This window comes from Biomphalaria glabrata, chromosome 7, assembly GCF_947242115.1.
Source record: "Biomphalaria glabrata chromosome 7, xgBioGlab47.1, whole genome shotgun sequence".
Lineage (NCBI taxonomy): Eukaryota > Metazoa > Mollusca > Gastropoda > Planorbidae > Biomphalaria > Biomphalaria glabrata.
The window spans coordinates 16,937,722-16,960,331 of NC_074717.1; the positions used below are offsets into that span (position 1 = coordinate 16,937,722).

General features: G+C 43.3%; 1 protein-coding gene across 8 annotated transcripts in view; it reads left to right on the forward strand.

Annotated features, from left to right (window-relative positions):
- Nucleotides 1-22,610, forward strand: part of LOC106051098 (microtubule-actin cross-linking factor 1, isoforms 6/7-like) — a 76,446-nt gene that overhangs the window by 26,677 nt on the left and 27,159 nt on the right. For all 8 annotated transcript variants that reach the window (XM_056036737.1, XM_056036729.1, XM_056036731.1 and 5 more), the window contains exon 3: nt 9,540-9,711. In XM_056036737.1, coding sequence (XP_055892712.1) covers nt 9,540-9,711 — 172 coding nt within the window. The remainder of the gene's footprint in view (nt 1-9,539; nt 9,712-22,610) is intronic.

Genomic DNA, 22,610 nt, shown 5'->3' on the forward strand with positions numbered 1-22,610 from the left:
AGACGTCTAAGGCCAGGATTTCAGTCTTTGTTAGACTTCCATCTGATTAGTGGCGGAGTTGTCAAATTGAACAGTGCCCTGCATGCTTTCGTTAAAAGCTGACACTATTTTCCGTAATTTATTTGGAGAGCAAATTTTCTCTCTTATTTTGAAGACTTCTGCTGATAAGATCGAAAGCCTTGGTCAAATCTATACAAGCTATGTAGAGGCGTTGTTTTGTTATCTGCCGTAGGAAGAAAATCATGTCTGCTGTAGATCTACCTGCATTAAAGCCACACTGTGACTGGATGACAAAGTTCAGACAAGATCTGTAGCCGTTTCAGTATCCATTTGCAAAGGCCTTTTCCCGACATTGCTAAGTAATGAAATACCCCTGTAGCTGTTACAATCAGAGCAATCCCCTTTATTTGTAAAAGTTCCTTTACAATTTATAAAGTCTAATTCCTCAAAACTTGAAATGTTGGGAAGCTAGACAAATCGACTTTTCGATCTGGTAGAGTTCTGCATAATGCTCTACCCATCTCTCCATTTATAGCGCACGATCAGTGATGCCATCATTTTACTTGAGTGGGGTACACTTGCTGGTCTGAGGTTCAAAGACTTTTCTCCAATGCTATCTCAGTCAGCACAAGATGTTTTTACACTGTTCCTGACCAGTATTTGTTAGCGCACTGAGGTGACAAAAAGAATGGAAAAGCTTCTGCAACAATGACAAAACTTTCTAATCGTGTGTGGGAAATACCAAACTGTCCACAGCAACCAACAATTCCTACATAGTGAGCACTCTTCTTTATGGTAGTGAGAGCTGGTCATCTACGTGCATCAAGAGCATAGAACAGTTTTCACTTGCGCTGCCTGAGACGCATAATGTGTATCTTCTGGAGGGAACGTGTCTTTAATAGAGGATGTTTTGAAATTGGCTAATACATACTATATCTATGCTCTTTTGACACAAAAAAGACTACGATGGCTCGAACATGTCACCCGCTTGCCAGATGAAATAATTCCGAAGGACATCCTTTTGGGTTGCCAAGAATAACCTATAGAGATTCTGCAAGCGAGATCTGAGGCATCAATGAAAGTATGTGGAAGGTAGTCGCAAAATATCGGACAGTATGGAGGTGGTCTGTACGTTCTGGTACAAAGCTCGCGAAGAGCAAAAGGAATGAAGCGGCTCTAGAAAAAAAAAGTAAGGGGGAAAAAAGCTGCCTTATCAGCAGGGCCGGTCTTAAGCCTCTGCAACCTATGCGACCGCAGTGGGCCCCGCGCTTTCATAGGCCCCGCGCTAAGTATATCTGTAATTGCATAATGATGCAAAATATACGAAAAAGTCGTGGGAATTATTTTAAAAATCTCCTGAAAATTAGACAAAATTGTTATATGGAAAACACAAATCTTACGCGAATAAAAAAAAGCATTGTCAGCTTTCATATTTAATAAAAATATAATAATAGTGCGAATTTTAACCGAAATGAAAGTTCCAATAGAACTAGAATACGTTTTTGAAACGATCAAAACCCGAAAATGAGAACATAATCACTTCTAGTGAGACAGCTGAAACAGATTCTATGAGGAATGCAAAAACTGCAGTGGTGAATGTCGTAAGAGAAGAAGAAAATGATGTAACACTAACAACTGTCGTAAGAAATGAAGGCAATAATGTAATAACTGATCAACATGTAGTTATAGATAATGAGCTAAATGTGGTTGATTCATTGAGAAATCTGGATTATCCTTCCATGTGTCTAGAAAAAATGGAAAAATCTGGTATTGACTATTTATTACAAAAAGGTCCACTTGAGATTACTTTGGAGAATTTTCCGAAAAATAAGGATGGTAGACATTTCACTTAAGTGCATTGCAAACAAAACCTGAGTAATGGTGAAAGTGTTTTGCGTCCTTGGCTGATATATTCTGTGTCTGCAGACAAGTTCTATTGTTTCTACTGTCGTCTACTGGAAAAACAAAAAAAGTTCCTTTTTAAATGAAGGATTTGACCAGTGGCAAAGCTGTACCACAAGGCTAGCAGAGCATGAAACATCGCAAAGGCATTTAGACGCCATGACCAGTTGCTTGAAGCTGAAGCAAGACTAAGTAAAAAAAAACAGTTCACCAGGAGATGCTTTATTCTGAAACTAAACGTTGAACTAGTTGCAATTGTACGATTTCTAGCGAAGCGCAATTTAGCTTTCAGAGGGACCATGAAAGACTTAAAGAGCCAAGTAATGGGAATTTCCTGGTCTAGTAGAAAAGTTTGATCCAGTAATGGGGGAACAACTTCGACGTGTTACCAATGCAGAAATTCATGATCAATATATGGGAAAGAAGATTCAAAACGAACTTATTACTGTAGTAGCTGATGCTGTGGGGATCAAGAATGCAGTGATATTGGATTGTACTCCAGACATAAGTCACAACGAGCAGATGTTATCGGTATCTCTCAGATAAGGGTTAATGTGAAAGAGCTTGTGGTTCTGTATGAACGTTTTAAGTTTCTTCCTGTTGTTTCTTCTTGTGACAGCGAAAAGAAGTTGTCTGGAAACATGGATGTTGTTGCAATCTTTCCAGCCAAAAGTCAAAGGAAAAGGCAGTGTGATAAATCTGTGGAAAACTTCACACATCGAAAAGCTGAAGTTGCTACAGGATAAAATGCTTCAACAGAATTGTGAACACTGCAATTTACTCCTTGCAGCTGAGATTTGAACTGTTACTGTGGCATCTTGTGAAAGAAGTTTCTCGCGTCTTAAACTAATCAATAATTACTTAAGGTCAACAATTCACGAAGAGAGATTGAACAATGTGGCAATTCTTGCTATTGAGCGTGATCTATGTAGGAAACAGAATTTTGATGATCTACTGTATGACTTCGCTACACACAAGGCTCGTAAAGTAAAGTTAATTTGATCGTGATTTTGTACTTAGTTAAGAATGTATAAAATGCAAAGACGAATTTATTTTTTAAATACAAAATTTTAATTTTCACTTATTATCCTTATCCCTACCCAGAATAGGCCCCGCGCAATCCGTTTCGCATAGGGCCCCGCAATGGCTAGGACCGGAACTGCCTATCAGATATCCCTAAAACAGATGCATTCACATGCATTAACTGTGGCAAACCTTGCCGCTCAATAGTCAGCTTGTTTAGCCACTGCAAATTCAGCTCGAACTTATGAAAAAAATCTTAACCACTAGTTCATCTGGGCGCAACCATTGTCTTCCTAAACAGAAGGAGCCATATAATTATTTATGTGTATAAAAATAAGTTGCTTTTGTTAAAAAAAGATCTGTTTCAAAGGCTTTATTAAACAATAAACAATAACAAAACAATTCATTACAACCCAGTACACACAAGCTGACCTGGACTCTAAGCTAGCTTGATACACCAGTACAGAACAGTTTACAGCACAAAAGACACATAAATGCACAACATTCACACACACCTCCCCCCCCCCCCCCCCCGTTTAGTTTTTTTTTTAGCCCTACTACTGAGATTATACCAGGATATCAGAGAAAATATTTTAATTTAAACTATCTTAAAACATTTTTTGACAGCGTAGATCCTGGAAAGGCACTGGGTTTTATCTGGGAAGTAGGAATAACTGCTAAAATTTAAGGCAGTTGAGTTGGGATAAGGCTCATATACCCCGGCACATAAATATTGTTATAACTCCGCCATGCGCACCGCCATCTAAGCTAGAAGGTGCGCACTGTGATAAACTAGACTTAAAAGGATGTCAAAATTAGGAGGAAGAGAGGAGAACGATTTCCGCCCAAGTTGAGAGCCGAAGTGAAAAGACTGTGCCTAAGAAAGATGATGTTTTATGAGCTTGTGATGTCGTGTAAATAAAGATATATTTGCCTCGTTGAGTTTGCCTCCCATCAGTTATTACTGTGGTGTCAGAAGTGGGATCTTAGGCAACTCAACGAGAGGATGTAGGCTTTGATTACAATGACATATTTGAAGCTAATACATCAGCTCTCAATTAAAGAGATAAGACAAGAGCTTCGGGACCGAGGTTTAAAATCCCTCGGTAGCAGGGAAACGCTCACGGCTCGTCTGAGGCAAGCTCTGATCAATGAAAAAGAAGATCCGGAGACCTACACATTTGAAATTGAACTTGGGATTGTTGAGTTCATTGGCAAGATCCAGGACTTTGTGGATGCATTTGATAAACAACTGAACATAAGCAGGAACATAATGTTGAACAAAGTAGATGAAAGTGTATTGCAAGTAGAAGGCCAAATGGACCAAAGTGATAAAATTGTGTCGCAAGCAAAAGGAGGAATAAACTCGTTAGGGAAGGAGCAGTTGCCTGGTCAGGACTGTGGCTGCACAAACAGTGGTGATGGAGGCGCTGGGGATTGGAGCGCTGTCTGTGACTGTGTTGTGGGCAAGTCTGGCGGGGATGACTATCATGGTGAGAAACGTGACAACGATTGCTGCGGCGATATCAATGGAATATACAGAATTGAAAGAAAAGAAACAAATGAAGAAACTAGAGAAGTCTGTTATGAGCCTGAAACTTTTGTTCCTGGTATACCTGCAACGAGCCGGACAGATCAAGACAACGTTGGGTCTGCGTCCAAGCTGGCTGCTGTAGACATTAAAGACCTCTGTTTATCTGTCAGTACCTTTGATGAGAACTCAAACCATGAAAGCCTCAAGACCGTTTCTGATTCCTTGCCTTGGATGTCGTCGGGTGAAATTGCGAATACGGGCCCCAACAATGGCCGAGGCAGAAACAACGAATTTGACTTTGGCAGCTGCATAAGAAAGAACTCGATGCTAGGCAGCTGCATCCAGGCGATTGACATGAACTGTATATGCGGCGTCCTGCGGGGACAGTGCCCATGCCAAGAAACCAAGCTACAAGATCTGAACTTGACAGAAATGTGTACTTCTGCCCACATCAATGAAAGTGACTTGAACGGTGGTGAATTGATCCCAGCAAAACCTGATGTAATGGTAGAGGAACATTACAAGGATGCTTCATGGGCATACCTTACAGATGAAGCTGAGAAAGACTATGTGCTTGAAACCATGGCTAGCTGTGGGCCTACAACGTCCATGGAAAAGGTCCGCTGACTCAGCGTCTTAGAACAACAACCCTGGAATCTACCGTGATCGCCACAACATCCATTTGTGTTACGTGGCTGGCAACCCTGACCTCCCACTAACTCTCCATGTGTCAGCTGGCTGGCATCAGCGACTATCGTCATGAGGTCGAAGCACCGACAACGATATCGCATCAAGCGTAGACTGGCCAACTGGAAGAAGAGGAAGCGACGACCAAGGGAAACTGTACAGATGGCTTTGTGGGCAACAGGCACCCTAACGTCTGTGGTTCCCACCGATCGACCTCCACCTGAACTGTCAAAGCTCCACTGCACTGTTTCTTTTCGGGACGAAAAGCTCTAAGAAGGGGGCAATGTTATAACTCCGCCATGCGCACCTCCATCTAAGCTAGAAGGTGCGCACTGTGATAAACTAGACTAAAAAGGATGTCAACATTAGGAGGAAGAGAGGAGAACGATTTCCGCCCAAGTTGAGAACCGAAGTGAAAAGACTGTGCCTAAGAAAGATGATGTTTTATGAGCTTGTGATGTCGTGTAAATAAAGATATATGTGCCTCGTTGAGTTTGCCTCCCATCAGTTATTACAATATATATATATTTTTTAAATACATGGCTTATTTTAATACTTAAACAGTAACCTCTATAGCTTTTAACATTGATACTGTACTTGTTGAATACTGGAAAGAATCCTTGGAAAACTAAGGGCACTACATTTCCTAAATTGTGCTGATGTTCCAAAAAAATGTAAATCTAGAGTCTAAAACAAGCGTAACCATATTCTCTGCAGGCGTCTCCATGTCACCTTTAGAAACCACTGAGCGTTTTGTTAACAGGAGCTAATTGAAGTGGAGATACCTCAGACGATATCTCAATGTCTCTCGAAGCTAAATCATGTCATGAGAACTAGTGTCGCTTCTCGGATCCAAATGATGTTGTGAGAACTCCTTCCCGCCCATTGGAAGACATATTCGGGCTGTTACGTGCGCAGCGTAGTGTGAATGTGGAATGGTGTGAAGGCGTGTTGAAAGAGGAAGAAAGAAAAAAGAACAGAAACTTGGAGTACTGTGAACGAGGATATTATTGACATTATTATTCGTTGAACAGGATTAAAGTTCTCATAATCTACGACTTGTAGTGTGTGCTGTATGATTAGAAGAGTCTCATCTGCTCGTAACAAGTGGCGCCCAACGTAAAGGTAAAACGGACGTATTAATCTTTTCATAATTGTTGTGTCAACGGACTTTGTGACGCTCAAATCTAGATCTAGTGACAGTATAAAGTTCCCCTTTCAGACCTTGTGGTCTATAGGGAAAATGATGTTAAGGTCATCTGTTTCTGTGGTTTATGGCTAACGAGGATTTCATGTGGCCAGCACAACAACCAACCACCTTTACTTTTCCCCAAATAATGTCAGGTACCAATTAGAGCTGAGTGGACTCAGAGGCGTCCAAAGATTCCGAAATTAAAAATCCCAGTCTTCACCAGGATTCGAACCCGGAATATGAATTCAAAATATGATAACTGTAATACCCTGAAGACAAATGAACATTCTTGCTGTCTAGGTTATTTACAGCGAAGGTCTCTTCAGAAATATGCATGAACCACGTTAACTACAGTGTTGTGAGAGAGCAACTGCTTCGAATTCCGGGAGAATAGAGTCGCCAACAGTTTGTTAATTGTGAGATAGAACCAGAGGATGACCCGCAGACATTCCTGGACAGAATGAGAAGCCATTTCGACAACTGGATAGAAACCGCTGAAGTAGAAAAAAAAAACTTTGACAGTCTTAAGACATTTCTCATGTTGGACAATGTACCGGTAATTTAAGTTGTCAGGAGGAATTTAGAATATTTATGTTTGAGGGGAAACCGAAATCCATAGAAGACATATTAAGACTGATAAGGGCCTATAAAGTGAAGCTTAGCCATAACAGACGCTATACGTATGAAAGACAAAATGATAAATGCAATAGACAAGATCAAGGAAAGAAACAGGAAAGAAAAGACTGGGCAAAAGGTGAAATAGATAGAGCAAGGTTTAGCATTGTCATCTGGTAATAATAATAATAATTGTATTTATAAAGCGCTGTTAACAAACAAAATGTAGACTCAAGGCGCCTTGATAACATTAGAAACATTAACACGAGAGCTGAAATGACAAACTTTTCCTTTATTCCTATTGGACAAGACGGCTAATACCATTAAGGATACCAGAAGCACTGTTGTTGGAGTGAATAAGAAATTAGTGGAAGATTCTTAATATACCGGCAAAATCTAAGAAGTGTGTTATGTTTGATGGGAAGATTGTATAATAACCGATTGTTAGAGTTAACATTAACACACCGTATTTTACTGGGATAGTGGATACTTGTGTTGTAGATCAGGGTGAGATTTTAATATTAGTAAAATATTCTTTGGGTGAAAATATGTTCAGAGAGGGGGATATAGAATTGAAAGAAATACTATGAGATAAAGTCAACTCGATGTAGAACTGGAAAGGTAGAATAGGTATTCGATCCCATCAATCAGAGGTAGCAGAGGATATTGTTATGTATTTCTGATCTTCAGGCTAAATGTACTAGTAGGCACACAAATAAAAACACTGCAAAGAACTTGACGACTCAACTTTCAGCTTTATATAACTTTATTGAATAATAATAATTAACAATTCGTCACTGCAACATGTAGCGTATACGTCTTACATCGACTGTAACGGCTGAAGTCCACTCTCTTCTACTGTCTCGCACAGTAGACAACAGTAACGACGACTGTACTGACTCTTTTTACATCAACTCTCTGGTTTATAAAGAGTCCCTAATCGCTTGTCTATTGTTGCAAAAACACTGCTAGTATCCTCTGGAACAACATGGGAGGAAACATCACATCCTGTCGTTGTTTATACATGTCGATTCCAGAGAACACCTGCTGCAGTGTCAACTCGCTGAGGTCACACGTAGTGACCTCTAACTGTCACTGTTCATTTGTAACACTGCCCCCTTCGTAGATCTGTTCGTCCTCTGGAACAACACGTGAGGGCACGTCACATCCTGTCTTTGTTTACACACATAGATTTCAGAGAACACTCGGTGCTGTGTCATTTCGCCGGGGTCACACATAGTGACCTCTACCTGTTACTGTACATTCGTAACAATATAATAATAAAGAATTAAGAAATATGGTAGAAAGAAATGCAATTCAAATAGTGCAACAACAAAGTAAATTAAAGCCATTCGGGGCATGGATATAAACCCTCTTATAGACTTACAAATCCATACATCCTGTGTATTAATTGTGGGGGAAAGGGACATACTAAGCAACAGTGTCATCATAAATCAGAGTTAAGGAGTTAAGTTACTATAGTAGACAGTACTTTAGTGGGCTCACAATGGGAGATCACTGCTAGGGAGGGAAACGGAAAGGATGGCATGTCAATAATGTCAGGTCAATGAATGCAATGTACAAAGGCATCCTTTGCTCTCTGCACTTTTCCTGAAGTTGACGGATGGAGAAAATCATGTCAATTGTGGACCTCCTTGAGCGAAAGCCGCACTGTGATTCTAGATAGACCCGATCAGCAAGTTTGTGTATCCTGGGAAGTATCACTCGAGCAAAGACTTTGCCTACAATACTTAGGAGGTGGATTCTCCTGTAATTGTTGCAGTCTCTTCTGTCACCTTTGTTCTTGTATAGGGTAACGATCTTAGCATCCCGCAGATCCTGTGGCACAGCACCTTCTTGCTAACATTTGCAAAGAAGTTCATGTAGAGGTTGGCTTAGTGTAGTTTTGCATTATTTTAGAAGATCTGGGAAGGGGGGGGGGATACCGTCACATCCAGGGACTTTGCAGGCAGCCATGCTGTCTATGGCTTTGTTGAGCTCTAACAGGGTGGGTACTTCGTCTAGCTCGTTCATTGTGGGTAATTGTATGATGGCCTTAAGGGCTGAGGCAGAGACTGAGCTTGTTGTGGCATAGAGTTGGCAGTAATGTTCGACCCATCAGTATATTTGTTGGCTCTTGTCAGTGATAATTTCCCCAGAGGTTGATAGATGAAATTAATCAACTGTGTAAAGTAGATTTTTGTGTAATTATCTTCATTTCACAAATCTCCTGCTACGCTTAAATATAGTGCCGCTAGACTTACATTTGGAAATGTAGATTTGTATTAACCACGCAATACCAGCGTCACATTTACGTAACTGGATCGACCCTTCCACTATGATCATTAATTTGAATGCCTGACTGATCTTTATATATGCACTCTGGACTTTCTTCTAGTTGGTCCTGGGTTCGAAAACTGCCCGCCGCCATTCCCCGCTCCCTGATAGAGGTTTGGGTAATGAAGAAACACCCGAAGCATGAAAAAAAAAAACTCTCTTAAATATTGTGTAAACTCAGTTTTATGCTATTTATGTTCCAAACACTGTAGCAATGAATTAGATCATACATTTGTTTTTTCTCAATAGAATATTTTAGACAAGAAAGTGGAAAAGATGAAATCAAACAGTGCAAGCTTTGATAACTTTATTTCTAAAATACAAGAATGGATGCGAATAAAAGCTGGGATCGCAAAACAAATGTTTGAACTTATTGACAGAGAAGGCGAGGGTCTACTAACCTATGACCAATTTAAAGCAGGTATTTAAATAAATTGTACTGAAACGTTAGCACATCCAAAGAAATGGGAAAGGTTGGTGCTCTTATAAATTGATAGATATTCTCTGTCCATTAGGTTATAATAAATCACTTTCTCTGTTTTAACATTCCTTATTCTTCACTAATAGGGAACTGTTACCAAATGGTAGATTTGATATGGCAATGCGGGATTTACCCATATGTTGAAGTTTCGCTAATGTGTAAGGCTTTAGTGTCATGGCTGATTTCTAGAAAATGGACCTCATTCACCAATTGTAAACAAAACAACATTTAGCCACGTGATAATATTGATAAAACAACGAGAGAAAAAAACGTAGTGTGTTACGTAATTTGTATAGAAGAGATAGAGAATCACGAGAATTTCTGCACAATTATTTCTTGTACCTGACAAAACAACAATCAGTAAAACGAAATTAACCAATTAGTTAATTAACTATTGGTAATTAATGATTTTATTTGGTATCTTGAACAAGGGAAAGAAATTGTACATGACTGAAGTAGTTGTATGAGCTGATTTTGATCCCTTTATAGGTCGCTGCTTTAAAGTAAGTGGAAAACAAACTATTTATAACTATACAATCATCTTTTTTCATAAGCACCTCACTAGCAGAGTAGTTGGTATGTGGGCTTCAGTCATGAGTTTGAATTCAGGTCGTCCCCCTTTTAAATTTTATTTTTAAAAAGCTATTATGGTAAAATTCCCCCAGATATCCCTTTCTTTCTCCCCCCCCCCCATTTCCTCATTTTCCTAACTAGTCCAAATAAGTGATAAGATCATAGCGTATTGAAAATGCTGAAAGAAAATAATAGCGCTAAACAAAAACAATTGGTACAAATATTTCTAATCGCACAGAGAAGTGATTGGTTTTAGATCTTTTACAAATTAAATGACATGACTGATTCAAACTAATTGATACAATTTCCTTTCGTATAAGCTTTGTGTGTTTTTTCAAAGTATTTTATTTGTAGTTTTCTTGTTTTCTTCGCTATCATTCCTTAGTTATTCAGAGCAAAGTCATCGCTTTTACCAAATGTCATCAGCTTCAGAAAGAAGAATTGTATTTTTAGCGACCCCCGAAAGGGAAATAGCCGCTATAGTTTTGTGTGGTCTGTCCATCCGTTCGTCCCGTTTCGATCTCGTAAACTAGAAAAGATATTGAAAATCCGACATGATATTTTAGACCTTTCAAAATTTCTGATGCAACGATGCTTTTTTTCTTTTCTGAAAGCGAAAATTTTAATTTTGAAAATCATCATCATCAAACTCCATTTGAGTGAGAGCTTGAGAGTTCAAATCCTCTCTTGCAAAAGCCCTGGACAGAAACCCTGCTTTCTTGCGTAGTGCATACATGTCACCATACAGGTCGAGAATTTTGGGTTTCCCAGACCTGTCGAAACGGAGATCAGCAAGTCTGGGGCAGTCAAAAGAATATGAGACACGGTTTCCTCTTCTTCCTCGCAGCGGGGAACTGTGAGTCGAAATTTAGCCATAGCCGTGAGAAATATGAGCCAACAGGACAGTGGCCTATCCTGCACTGTGCTATAATAGCTTGCTCAGGCCTGGAAAGCCTTTCACTACGGGGAAGTGCCAGCTGTCAGAGCGCCTCATTGCTCCTAGACTCCACGGGCTTTTTGGGACTTGTCCCAGCACTCGAAACACTTTTCCATTTCTGTTTTTTTTTTTATTATAGCCAGAGCATGATGAAAATTCACAGCCTGCTCGGTGAGTGGTGTTTACCTTCCCTGCTGGACTAAGGAGTCTGCAATGGTGTTGTCAGTCACACCTATATGAATCGGTACCCATTGCATTACTACAGGGGTGCCATAGCGTTGCGTTATGTTATGTGAAGCCATGATGACAGTATTGATATTGGGGGACCATGGTCCAGGGCTTTGCAAAGCCTGTAGTACAGATTTTGAGTCAGTGACCACAACAATCTGTGTTGCCCTCAAATGTCCCTCGCCGAGATGAGAGTCAATGACTGGCTGTTATAAAAATTATATACTATATCGGTTGTCGTTCTTATGTTTACATGTGCTTGTAGCTCGTCCATAAAAATGTGTTCATGAAATGTGTGTTGTGTAGTCATTCAGTGTATTAAAGCCAGACTAAGTGGACCTGGTTTTCGACTTTATTATTATGTTCATCCACATGGGGAGAGCATAAAGGAAGGGTCTCGGATTGCAGATGCCATACAGTACAGAAGCATAAAGGAAGGGTCTCGGATTGCAGATGCCATACAGTACAGAAGCATAAAGGAAGGGTCTCGGATTGCAGATGCCATACAGTACAGAAGCATAAAGGAAGGGTCTCGGATTGCAGATGCCATACAGTACAGAAGCATAAAGGAAGGGTCTCGGATTGCAGATGCCATACAGTACAGAAGCAGAAAGAAGGGTGAAAATGCAACGGCGCCTGGTGATTACATATGCCCAACCTGCGACCGCAGCTGTGTATCAAGAATTGGCCTCTTTAGTCACACAAAAGGTTGCAAAGGGAAAGGATTCTCTCTCGAGACGTAAAATGCCACAGATTATGATCATAACATCGTCCCGAGACATGACGTTAAACTGCGCTCCTCTTTCCTTAGCACTTTTGGAGATCAAAAGTGCCCTACTTCTTTTCTATCATTGTGTCTGCCTCCTCTTTTCCTAAGTCTGCCTTCATTGATCATCACACTGTCTCCTTAACTTTAAATTCTCACTACGTCCTAGACGAGTCCGTTTGCCGTGGACTGCGACGGGTAAGGGGGCATAAAGAGATCCTGGTGTTTGAGTGGTGGCTATCTGAGGATAAACCACAACAACACAATACTTTGGCTCCAAGTTCCCCTAGACCTGAGGCCCAGATGGCCCGCTCTGGGTCAACCGGCTGGTCATGCCGAGCTACCAGCATAGGTATTCGACCTATGCTGGAGGGCGGTGGCTGGAGGGTCAATCAGGGAGCTGCTGTATCTGACACATGTCCGATGCAGCAGCTGACTGAGTATAGCACCTGTGTAGCCCTGGCGTGCTCATTCTGGACATCCGAATGGCCCGTCGCCTTGTTGGACTCGATGGCGGGTGGAGAGCACAGGTGCCGAACTAACAAGAAAATATATATGGATAAAAAAAACCCCAATAAACTACTTTAAGTCTGGGCAAGAGACCCCGTTTTGAGGCAAAAAAGGAGGAGGCCATAAAAAGCTATACTACCTGGCCATCATTTTTGGTAGTCAGGTGCACAGAGGAGCGGAAAAGCCTGACAAAGCTGAGCCCGTCCCGAGACATGACGTTAAACTGCGCTCCTCTTTCCTTAGCACTTTTGGAGCTCAAAAGTGCCCTACTTCTTTTCTATCATTGTGTCTGCCTCCTCTTTTCCTAAGTCTGCCTTCATTGATCATCACACTGTCTCCTTAACTTTAAATTCTCACTACGTCCTAGACCAGTCCGTTTGCCGTGGACTGCGACGGGTAAGGGGGGATAAAGAGATTCTGGTGTTTGAGTGGTGGCTATCTGAGGATAAACCACAACAACACAATACTTTGGCTCCAAGTTCCCCTAGACCTGAGACCCAGATGGCCCGCTCTGGGTCAACCGGCTGGTCATGCCGAGCTACCAGCATAGGTCGTCGACCTATGCTGGAGGGCGGTGGCTGGAGGGTCAATCAGGGAGCTGCTGTATCGGACACATGTCCGATGTAGCAGCTGACTGAGTATAGCACCTGTGTAGCCCTGGCGGGCTCATTCTGGACATCCGAATGGCCCGTCCCCTTGTTGGACTCGATGGCGGGTGGGGAGCACAGGTGCCGAATTAACCAAAATATATATGGACAAAAAAACACACACAAAACTACTTGCCCCAGACCTATGTCTGGGCAAGAAACGTCGAATTGACGATAAAAAAGAGGAGGTCCCAAAAAGCTGTGCCACCTGGCCATCATTTCTGGTGGTTAGGTGCACAGAGGAGGGTAAAAGCCTGACAAAGTTGAGCCCTTTTATTATCTATAAGGGACTCAAGTCAGTAGTGGGAGAGCCCAAGAGTGTGTCTAAGCTACACAAATCAATGGAACTCCTTGTAGAAGTAGACAGCAAGACACACTCTGATGGGCTTTTAAGATGCAGAAGACTCTGTGATCTCCAAGTGGAAGTCATGCCACACAAGAGTCTGAACACCAGCAGAGGTGTAATCAGCTCTAGGGACCTACTGGAATGTTCCGAGAAGGAAATAGTGGAGGGCATTGAAGGAGTCACCCATGCCCGGCGCATTACCAGGCGCAGGAAGGGTGAGGAGGTCAAAACCGCCACTATTATCCTCACATTCGGAACTAGGACACCGCCAGAGTATGTGAAGGCAGGATACCTACGAGTTCCAGTGAGGCCCTACATACCTAACCCCATGAGGTGCTTCAAGTGCCAGGGTTATGGACACGGCGCGGCAGTCTGCAAGAGGAACACTGTGTGTGCCAGATGTGCTGGAGAGGGTCATGAGGACAAGGGCTGCACAGCCCAGTTCAAATGCCCAAACTGTCAAGCTGGCCACTCAGCCTACTCCAAGGACTGCCCTGTGTGGAAACAGGAGGTTGCCGTGCAGGAGTACAAGGCAAGAAACGGATGTACCTTTAGCCAGGCGAAATCGGCTGTACTGGCCCTACCCAAGGGCCAATTCGGCTTGACAAAGACCTACGCCCATGCTGTTGCTAAGAAAGGAAGATCCATAGCCACACAGACGGACACATTGACCCCACCACCCCCTCCTCCTCCTCCAACTCAGAAGAAAACACCGCCAAAGAACACACCTCTGAAGAAACAAGAAAGCCCTGTTGTCATGCTAAAGAACAGGTTCTCTGTGCTCGCTGATGAGAGCATGGAGACTGAGCAGCATGTCAAAACCAATACTCCGGGAGAACCCGGAGACATCATGTCTGACACAGGTTCTCCTCAGAGAACCCAGCCAGACACCCCAACCTCTACCGAGTTAGAGGTTGACCAACTCAAAGGGGAGAAATCAAAGCGGAGAGGATGCCCGAGGTGAGAGAGGAGGAAATAACCTCCGCTCTAACCAGAGGGATCTCCCCTCTCCAGAGAGAAAGACTTCCCCCAAAAGGGGGTTGTCCTCCTCTCCATCCAAACCCAAGAATAAAAATACCAAGGTCACTGGAATAAAGGGAAACCCCTCCGGGGGCCTCCCAAGGCCAAATAGCTCCAAGTAGGTCATCTAGAATAAGCCATGGATTCCAGAATTGTACAGTGGAATTGTAGAGGCCTCAAGGCCAATTACGAGGAAATGCAGCTACTGATGGACTCTGAGACTCCTTTAGCTGTCTGCTTACAGGAAACATTTCTGAAAGATTGCATCAGCTTCCGAAGCTACCGTGCTTACACCAAGAATGTTGAGGATGCAGAGAGAGCATCAGGTGGAGTCTGTATCCTTGTGAAGGATAGCATCCCCCATGAGAGGGTAGAACTACAGACCACACTACAGGCCGTAGCAGCTAGGATAACCCTTCACAAGGTTATCACTTGCTGCAGCCTGTATCTACCACCAGGCGCTCCATTAAACCGAACAGACATGGAGGACCTATTGAAACAACTCCCCCGGCCTTATTTAATCCTTGGGGATTTCAATGCCCATAACACCATGTGGGGATCCAACAATACCGACACAAGAGGTCATATGCTGGAGGATATCTTCCTCCAACATGATTTATGCATACTTAATGATGCATCACCGACCTACTTGCACCCAGGAACTGGATCATTCACATGCATTGACCTCACCGTATGCGTCCCCGGACTTCTGGACGATTTTAAATGGTCAGTTAGCAATGATCTACGGGGAAGTGATCACTTCCCAATCATCATTACTAACAATCTCCCTTCATTGGAACGACCTCAGCCTTGGAAACTGAATAAGGCCGATTGGGAACAATTCCAAAAAAGATGCTCTGAGGATATCACAGAAAATATCCTCCATGAACAGAATCCAGCTGATACCTTTGCTAGCAAGCTACTAAGTATAGCCAGGAAAGTTGTACCCCTAACCTCTGCAAATCCAAAACGGCCTAGCAAACCATGGTTTGATACAGCTTGCAAAAGTGCTATTGGTGATAGGAAAAAACGACTGGCTGCATTTATAAAGAATCCTTCCCAGGAAAACATAAAGCTATTCAGGATAGCTAGAGCAAAGGCTAGACAAACCATACGGTCAGCCAAAAGGAATTCCTGGAGAAGTTTTGTCGGCAGTCTGGATGCCAAAACTTCTGCTAGAGCGGTTTGGAAGGCAGTAAGGCGAATCAAAGGGAAAGAATCAAATGCAATAGGGCATTTGAAAAACCAAGGACGAACTGTCACGTCCCCCAGAGAAATAGCTGACTGCCTTGCATCCTCAATAGCAGAAAAATCATCCACTGCACACTACACGCCAGAGTTCCAAAAAGTCAAAACCAGGGAGGAAAGACACCCCATTGATTTCAGGTCAGAGAACAATGAAGACTACAACAAACCGTTCTCGCTTGAGGAACTGAGGGAATCGCTGGACAAGTCACATGACACAGCGCCTGGAGAAGACGAAATCCATTACCAGTTCCTCAAGCACCTTGCCGAACCCTCATTGGCAGTCCTACTAGGGGTCTATAACTGTGTGTGGCAAACAGGCGCTTTCCCAAACAGCTGGAGGATAGCCACAGTTATACCGATACCTAAACCGGGAAGAGACGGCTCTGACCCAGCTAACTATCGACCAATAGCACTAACAAGCTGCATCTGCAAAACCATGGAAAGAATGATTAACAGTAGGCTGGTCTGGTACCTGGAAAGGAATAAAGTGATCTCAAACTACCAGTGCGGATTCCGGCAGGGGCGGACAACAACTGACCACCTGGTAAGGCTGGAAGCTTATATTAGAAATGCATTACTCAGAAGAGAACATCTAGTAGCTGTATTCTTCGATATAGAAAAGGCCTATGACACAACCTGGAAACATGGCATTCTACGTGACCTGGCGCTTATGGGGCTTAAGGGACACCTCCCCCGTTTTGTGGAGGAATTCCTGAAAGATCGAAAATTTCAGGTCCGAGTGGGCAACTCCGCTTCTGACACTCATGACCAGGAAATGGGTGTACCCCAGGGCAGCATTCTGTCAGTCACCCTGTTCAACATTAAAATAAATAGCATCATAAATGCGCTGTCCCCTGGCATAGAGTGCTCTTTGTATGTTGATGACTTTGTCATTCTTACTTATGGGAAAAACATGAACACCTTAGAAAGGAAATTACAGTTATGTTTAAACAAAATTCAGGGTTGGGCAAACTATAATGGTTTCAAATTCTCTGACTCCAAAACAGTTAGTATGCATTTTTGTAATCTAAGGGGGCTCCACCCAGACCCTGAACTATTTATACACAAAAAGAAGATCCCTGTCGTGAAAACTACAAAATTTTTAGGCCTCACCTTAGATTCCAAATTTAATTTTCTCCCCCACATTAAGGAACTTAAGAAGAAATGCCAAAAGTCATTAAACATACTAAGAGTACTCAGCCATACGGACTGGGGAGCTGACAGAGATACCTTGCTGCTGCTCTATCGGAGTCTAATTCGATCCAAGCTAGACTACGGATCCATAATATATGGAGCAGCAAGGAAGTCGTACCTAAAAATACTGGAACCAATACAAAATGCTGCCCTGCGTCTCTGTCTCGGCGCGTTTCGTACATCACCTATCCCAAGTCTCCATGTGGAGGCTGGAGAACTCCCCATGGATATAAGAATGAAAAAGCTTGCAATGCAGTATATAGTCAAGCTAAAATCCAACCCCACGAACCCTGCTTTTGACTCCATATTTAACCCCACAGAGGTAGAATTATACAATCGAAGGCCTAACGTCATACAGCCGTTGGGCCTTCGAATGAGAGAACCCATCCAAAATTTAACCCCACCCATTGACCAAATCTCTAAAATAGAAACCCCTCAGAATCCTCCTTGGCTAATGAATAAACCCAAATTAAATTTATCCCTCCTTAATTTCAAAATAGAAAATACAGACCCAAGCATACTACAAGTCCACTTTAGGGAACTGCAGGAGAGCTACGGAGATTGTGGCACCGTCTACACAGAAGGATCCAAAATGGAGGGAAAGGTCGCGTGTGCCTGCTCCTTTCGGAACAAAACAATCTCCCGTAGACTCCCCGATGGCTGCTCCATCTTTACGGCCGAATTGCACGCAATATTGCTTGCACTTATGGCCGTAAAAGCATCAGAAAGGAGTAAATTTATAATCTGCTCCGACTCCAAATCTGCATTGCAAGCTTTGGGGCGGATGAAGACTGACATCCCATTGGTACATAAGAGCCTGAAGCTGTTGGACCAAATAACAGCCGACCGTAGGCATGCCACCTTCACCTGGGTCCCCTCCCATGTTGGCATTGAGGGAAACGAAGCCGCAGACAGAGAAGCAAAGAGAGCCCTAAATCATGCGGTGTCAGGAACCCAAATTCCCTACTCGGACCTGAGACAAAGTATTGCCTCTGCCACCTATCGAGAGTGGCAGAACCGATGGGAGGCTGAGACTCACAGTAAACTCAGGCAGATTGTGGCGGATGTCAGGTGGCGGCCCACATCTAAGGGTCTGACAAGGCGTGGTAGCACAACCATGTCTAGACTTAGGATTGGCCACACCTACATCACGCACTCTTTTGTACTGAAGAGAGAGGAGCCCCCACTTTGCGAGTACTGTGACTCTCGCCTCACCGTGGAACATATCCTCGTTGATTGCCCCAGATACCAGGATGTCAGGGCGAAATATTTTAGAACCACTAATCTAAAAACACTATTTAATAATGTCGACCCTGGGAAGGTACTGGGCTTTATTCGGGAAGTGGGGCTATCTACGAAGATGTGATTTCTGAATTTGTGAACATGCACTATTTACATTAGATTTTTACCAAATATTTAAATTTTTACTACCTTTACTATTTTAACTGTGAATAGACCTTGATTTTAATTATATGACTGTATAGAATCTGGCCCTTGTTGTTTAGAGAGTGAGTAGTCCTTAAGGGACTGCAGGCACGACATGGCCTAAATTGTGCCGATGTGCCTCAAATCAACAAATCAAATCAACAAAGCTGAGCCCGTTCCTTATCTATAAGGGACTCAAGTCAGTAATGGGAGAGCCCAAGAGCGTGTCTAAGCTACACAAATCAATGGAACTTCTTGTAGAAGTAGATGGCAAGACACACTCTGATGGGCTTTTAAGATGCAGAAGACTCTGTGATCTCCAAGTGGAAGTCATGCCACACAAGAGTCTGAACACCAGCAGAGGTGTAATCAGCTCTAGGTACCTACTGGAATGTTCCGAGAAGGAAATAGTGGAGGGCATTGAAGGAGTCACCCATGTCCGGCGCATTACGAGGCGCAGGGATGGTGAGGAGGTCAAAACCGCCACTATTATCCTCACATTCGGAACTAGGACACCGCCAGAGTATGTGAAGGCAGGATACCTACGAGTTCCAGTGAGGCCCTACATACCTAACCCCATCAGGTGCTTCAAGTGCCAGGGTTATGGACACGGCGCGGCAGTCTGCAAGAGGAACACTGTGTGTGCTAGATGTGCTGGAGAGGGTCATGAGGACAAGGGCTGCACAGCCCAGTTCAAATGCCCAAACAGTCACGCTGGCCACTCAGCCTACTCCAAGGACTGCCCTGTGTGGAAACAGGAGGTTGCCGTGCAGGAGTACAAGGCAAGAAATGGATGTACCTTCAGCCAGGCGAAATCGGCTGTATTGGCCCTACCCAAGGGCCATTTCGGCTTGACAAAGACCTACGCCCAGGCTGTTGCTAAGATAGGAAGATCCATGGCCACACAGACGGACACATTGACCCCACCACCCCCTCCTCCTCCTCCAACTCAGAAGAAAACACCGCCAAAGAACACACCTCCAAAGAAAAAGGAAAGCCCTGTTGTCATGCTAAAGAACAGGTTCTCTGTGCTCACTGATGAGAGCATGGAGACTGAGCAGCATGTTAAAACCAACACTCCGGGAGAACCCGGAGACATCATGTCCGACACAGGTTCTCCTCAGAGAACCCAGCCAGACACCCCAACCTCTACCGAATTAGAGGTTGACCAACTCCCTAAGGGGAGAAATCAAAGCGGAGAGGATGCCCGAGGTGAGAGAGGAGGAAATAACCTCCGCTCTAACCAGAGGGATCTCCCCTCTCCAGAGAGAAAGACTTCCCCCAAAAGGGGTTGTCCTCCTCTCCATCCAAACCCAAGAATAAAAATACCAAGGTCACTGGAATAAAGGGAAACCCCTCCGGGGGCCTCCCAAGGCCAAATAGCTCCAAGTAGGTCATCTAGAGTAAGCCATGGATTCCAGAATTGTACAGTGGAATAGTAGAGGTCTCAAGGCCAATTATGAGGAAATGCAGCTACTGATAGACTCTGAGACTCCTGTAGCTGTCTGCTTACAGGAAACATTTCTGAAAGATAGCATCAGCTTCCGAAGCTACAGTGCTTACAGCAAGAATGTTGAGGATACAGAGAGAGCATCAGGTGGAGTCTGTATCCTTGTGAAGGATAGCATTCCCCATGAGAGGGTAGAACTACAGACCACACTACAGGCCGTAGCAGCTAGCATAACCCTTCACAAGGTTATCACTTGCTGCAGCCTGTATCTACCACCAGGCGCTCCATTAAACCCAACAGACATGGAGGACCTATTGAAACAACTTCCCCGGCCTTATATAATCCTTGGGGATTTCAATGCCCATAACACCATGTGGGGATCCAACAATACCGACACAAGAGGTCGTATGCTGGAAGATATCTTCCTCCAACATGATTTATGCATTAATGATGCATCACCGACCTACTTGCATCCAGGAACTGGATCACTCACATGCATTGACCTCACCGTATGCGTCCCCGGACTTCTGGACGATTTTAAATGGTCAGTTAGCAATGATCTACGGGAAAGTGATCACTTCCCAATCATCATTACTAACAATCTCCCCTCATTGGGACGACCTCAGCGGTGGAAACTGAATAAGGCCGATTGGGAACAATTCCAAAAAAGATGCTCCGAGGATATCACAGAAAATATCCTCGATGAACAGAACCCAGCTGATACCTTTGTTAGCAAGCTACTAAGTATAGCCAGGAAAGTTGTACCCTTAACCTCCGCAAATCCAAAACGGCCTAGCAAACCATGGTTTGATACAGCTTGCAGAAGTGCTATTGGCGATAGGAAAAAACGACTGGCTGGCTGCATTTATAAAGAATCCTTCCCAGGAAAACCTAAAGCTATTCAGGATTGCTAGAGCAAAGGCTAGACAAACCATACGGTCAGCCAAAAGGAATTCCTGGAGAATTTTTGTCGGCAGTCTGGACGCCAAAACTTCTGCTAGAGCGGTTTGGAAGGCAGTAAGGCGAATCAAAGGAAAAGAATCAAATGCAGTAGGGCATCTGAAAAACCAAGGACGAACTGTCACGTCCCCCAGAGAAATAGCTGACTGCCTTGCAACCTCAATAGCTGAAAAGTCATCCACTGCACACTACACGCCAAAAAGTCAAAACCAGGGAGGAAAGACACCCCATTGATTTCAGGTCAGAGAACAATGAAGACTACAACAAACCGTTCTCGCTTGAGGAACTGAGGAAATCGCTGGACAAGTCACATGACACAGCGCCTGAAGAAGATGAAATACATTACCAGTTCCTCAAGCACCTTCCCGAACCCTCATTGGCAGTCACGCTTGGGGTCTATAACTGTGTGTGGCAAACAGGCGCTTTCCCAAACAGCTAGAGGAAAGCCACAGTTATGCCGATACCTAAACCGGGAAGAGACGGCTCCGACCCAGCTAACTATCGACCAATAGCACTAATAAGCTGCATCTGCAAAACCATGGAAAGAATGATTAACAGAAGGCTGGTCTGGTACCTGGGGAGGAATAAAGTGATCTCCAACTACCAGTGTGGATTCCGGCAGGGGCGGACAACAACTGACCACCTGGTAAGGCTGGAAGCTTATATTAGAAATGCAAACCTTTAAATACCTTGGTACTATCCTAGACAATAAACTAAATTTTACTGCAAATACTGATTATATCAGCAAAAAAGGGCAGCAAAGATTACGACTACTAAGAAAACTGTCCTCGTTTAATGTTAGCGAAAAGGCCTTGGCTTTGTTTTATCACGCTCATATCTGCAATATTTTCAGTTTCAATATCACTGCCTGGTATGGCAATCTGAGCATTAAAAATAGGAATAAACTTAATAGAATCCTCAGTGCTGCTGGCAAAATCATTGGCAAAAAACAAACCCCATTTGGGCAGTTGTTTGAGACAAACATCTATAAAAAAGCTAACAAGATCCTCGAAATAAAGAATCACCCTTTGTGTCAGGATTTTGTGATTTTACCATCACAAAAGAGATACAAGACACCGATAGCAAAGACAAACAGACACAAACACTCTTTTGTTTCCCTGGCAATCAAATCATTAAATAAGAACAATCTGGTATAAATTATTATTATTATTATTACTCAGAAGAGAACATCTAGTATCTGTATTCTTCGATATAGAAAAGGCCTATGACACAACCTGGAAACATGGCATTCTACGTGACCTGGAGCTTATGGGGCTTAAGGGACACCTCCCCCGTTTTGTGGGGGAATTCCTGAAACATCGAAAATTTCAGGTTCGAGTGGGCAACTCCGCTTCTGACACTCGTGACCAGGAAATGGGTGTACCCCAGGGCAGCATTCTGTCAGTCACCCTGTTCAACATTAAAATAAATAGCATCATAAATGCGCTGTCCCCTGGCATAGAGTGCTCTTTGTATGTTGATGACTGTCATTTTTACTTATGGGAAAAACATGAACACCTTTGAAAGAAAATTAC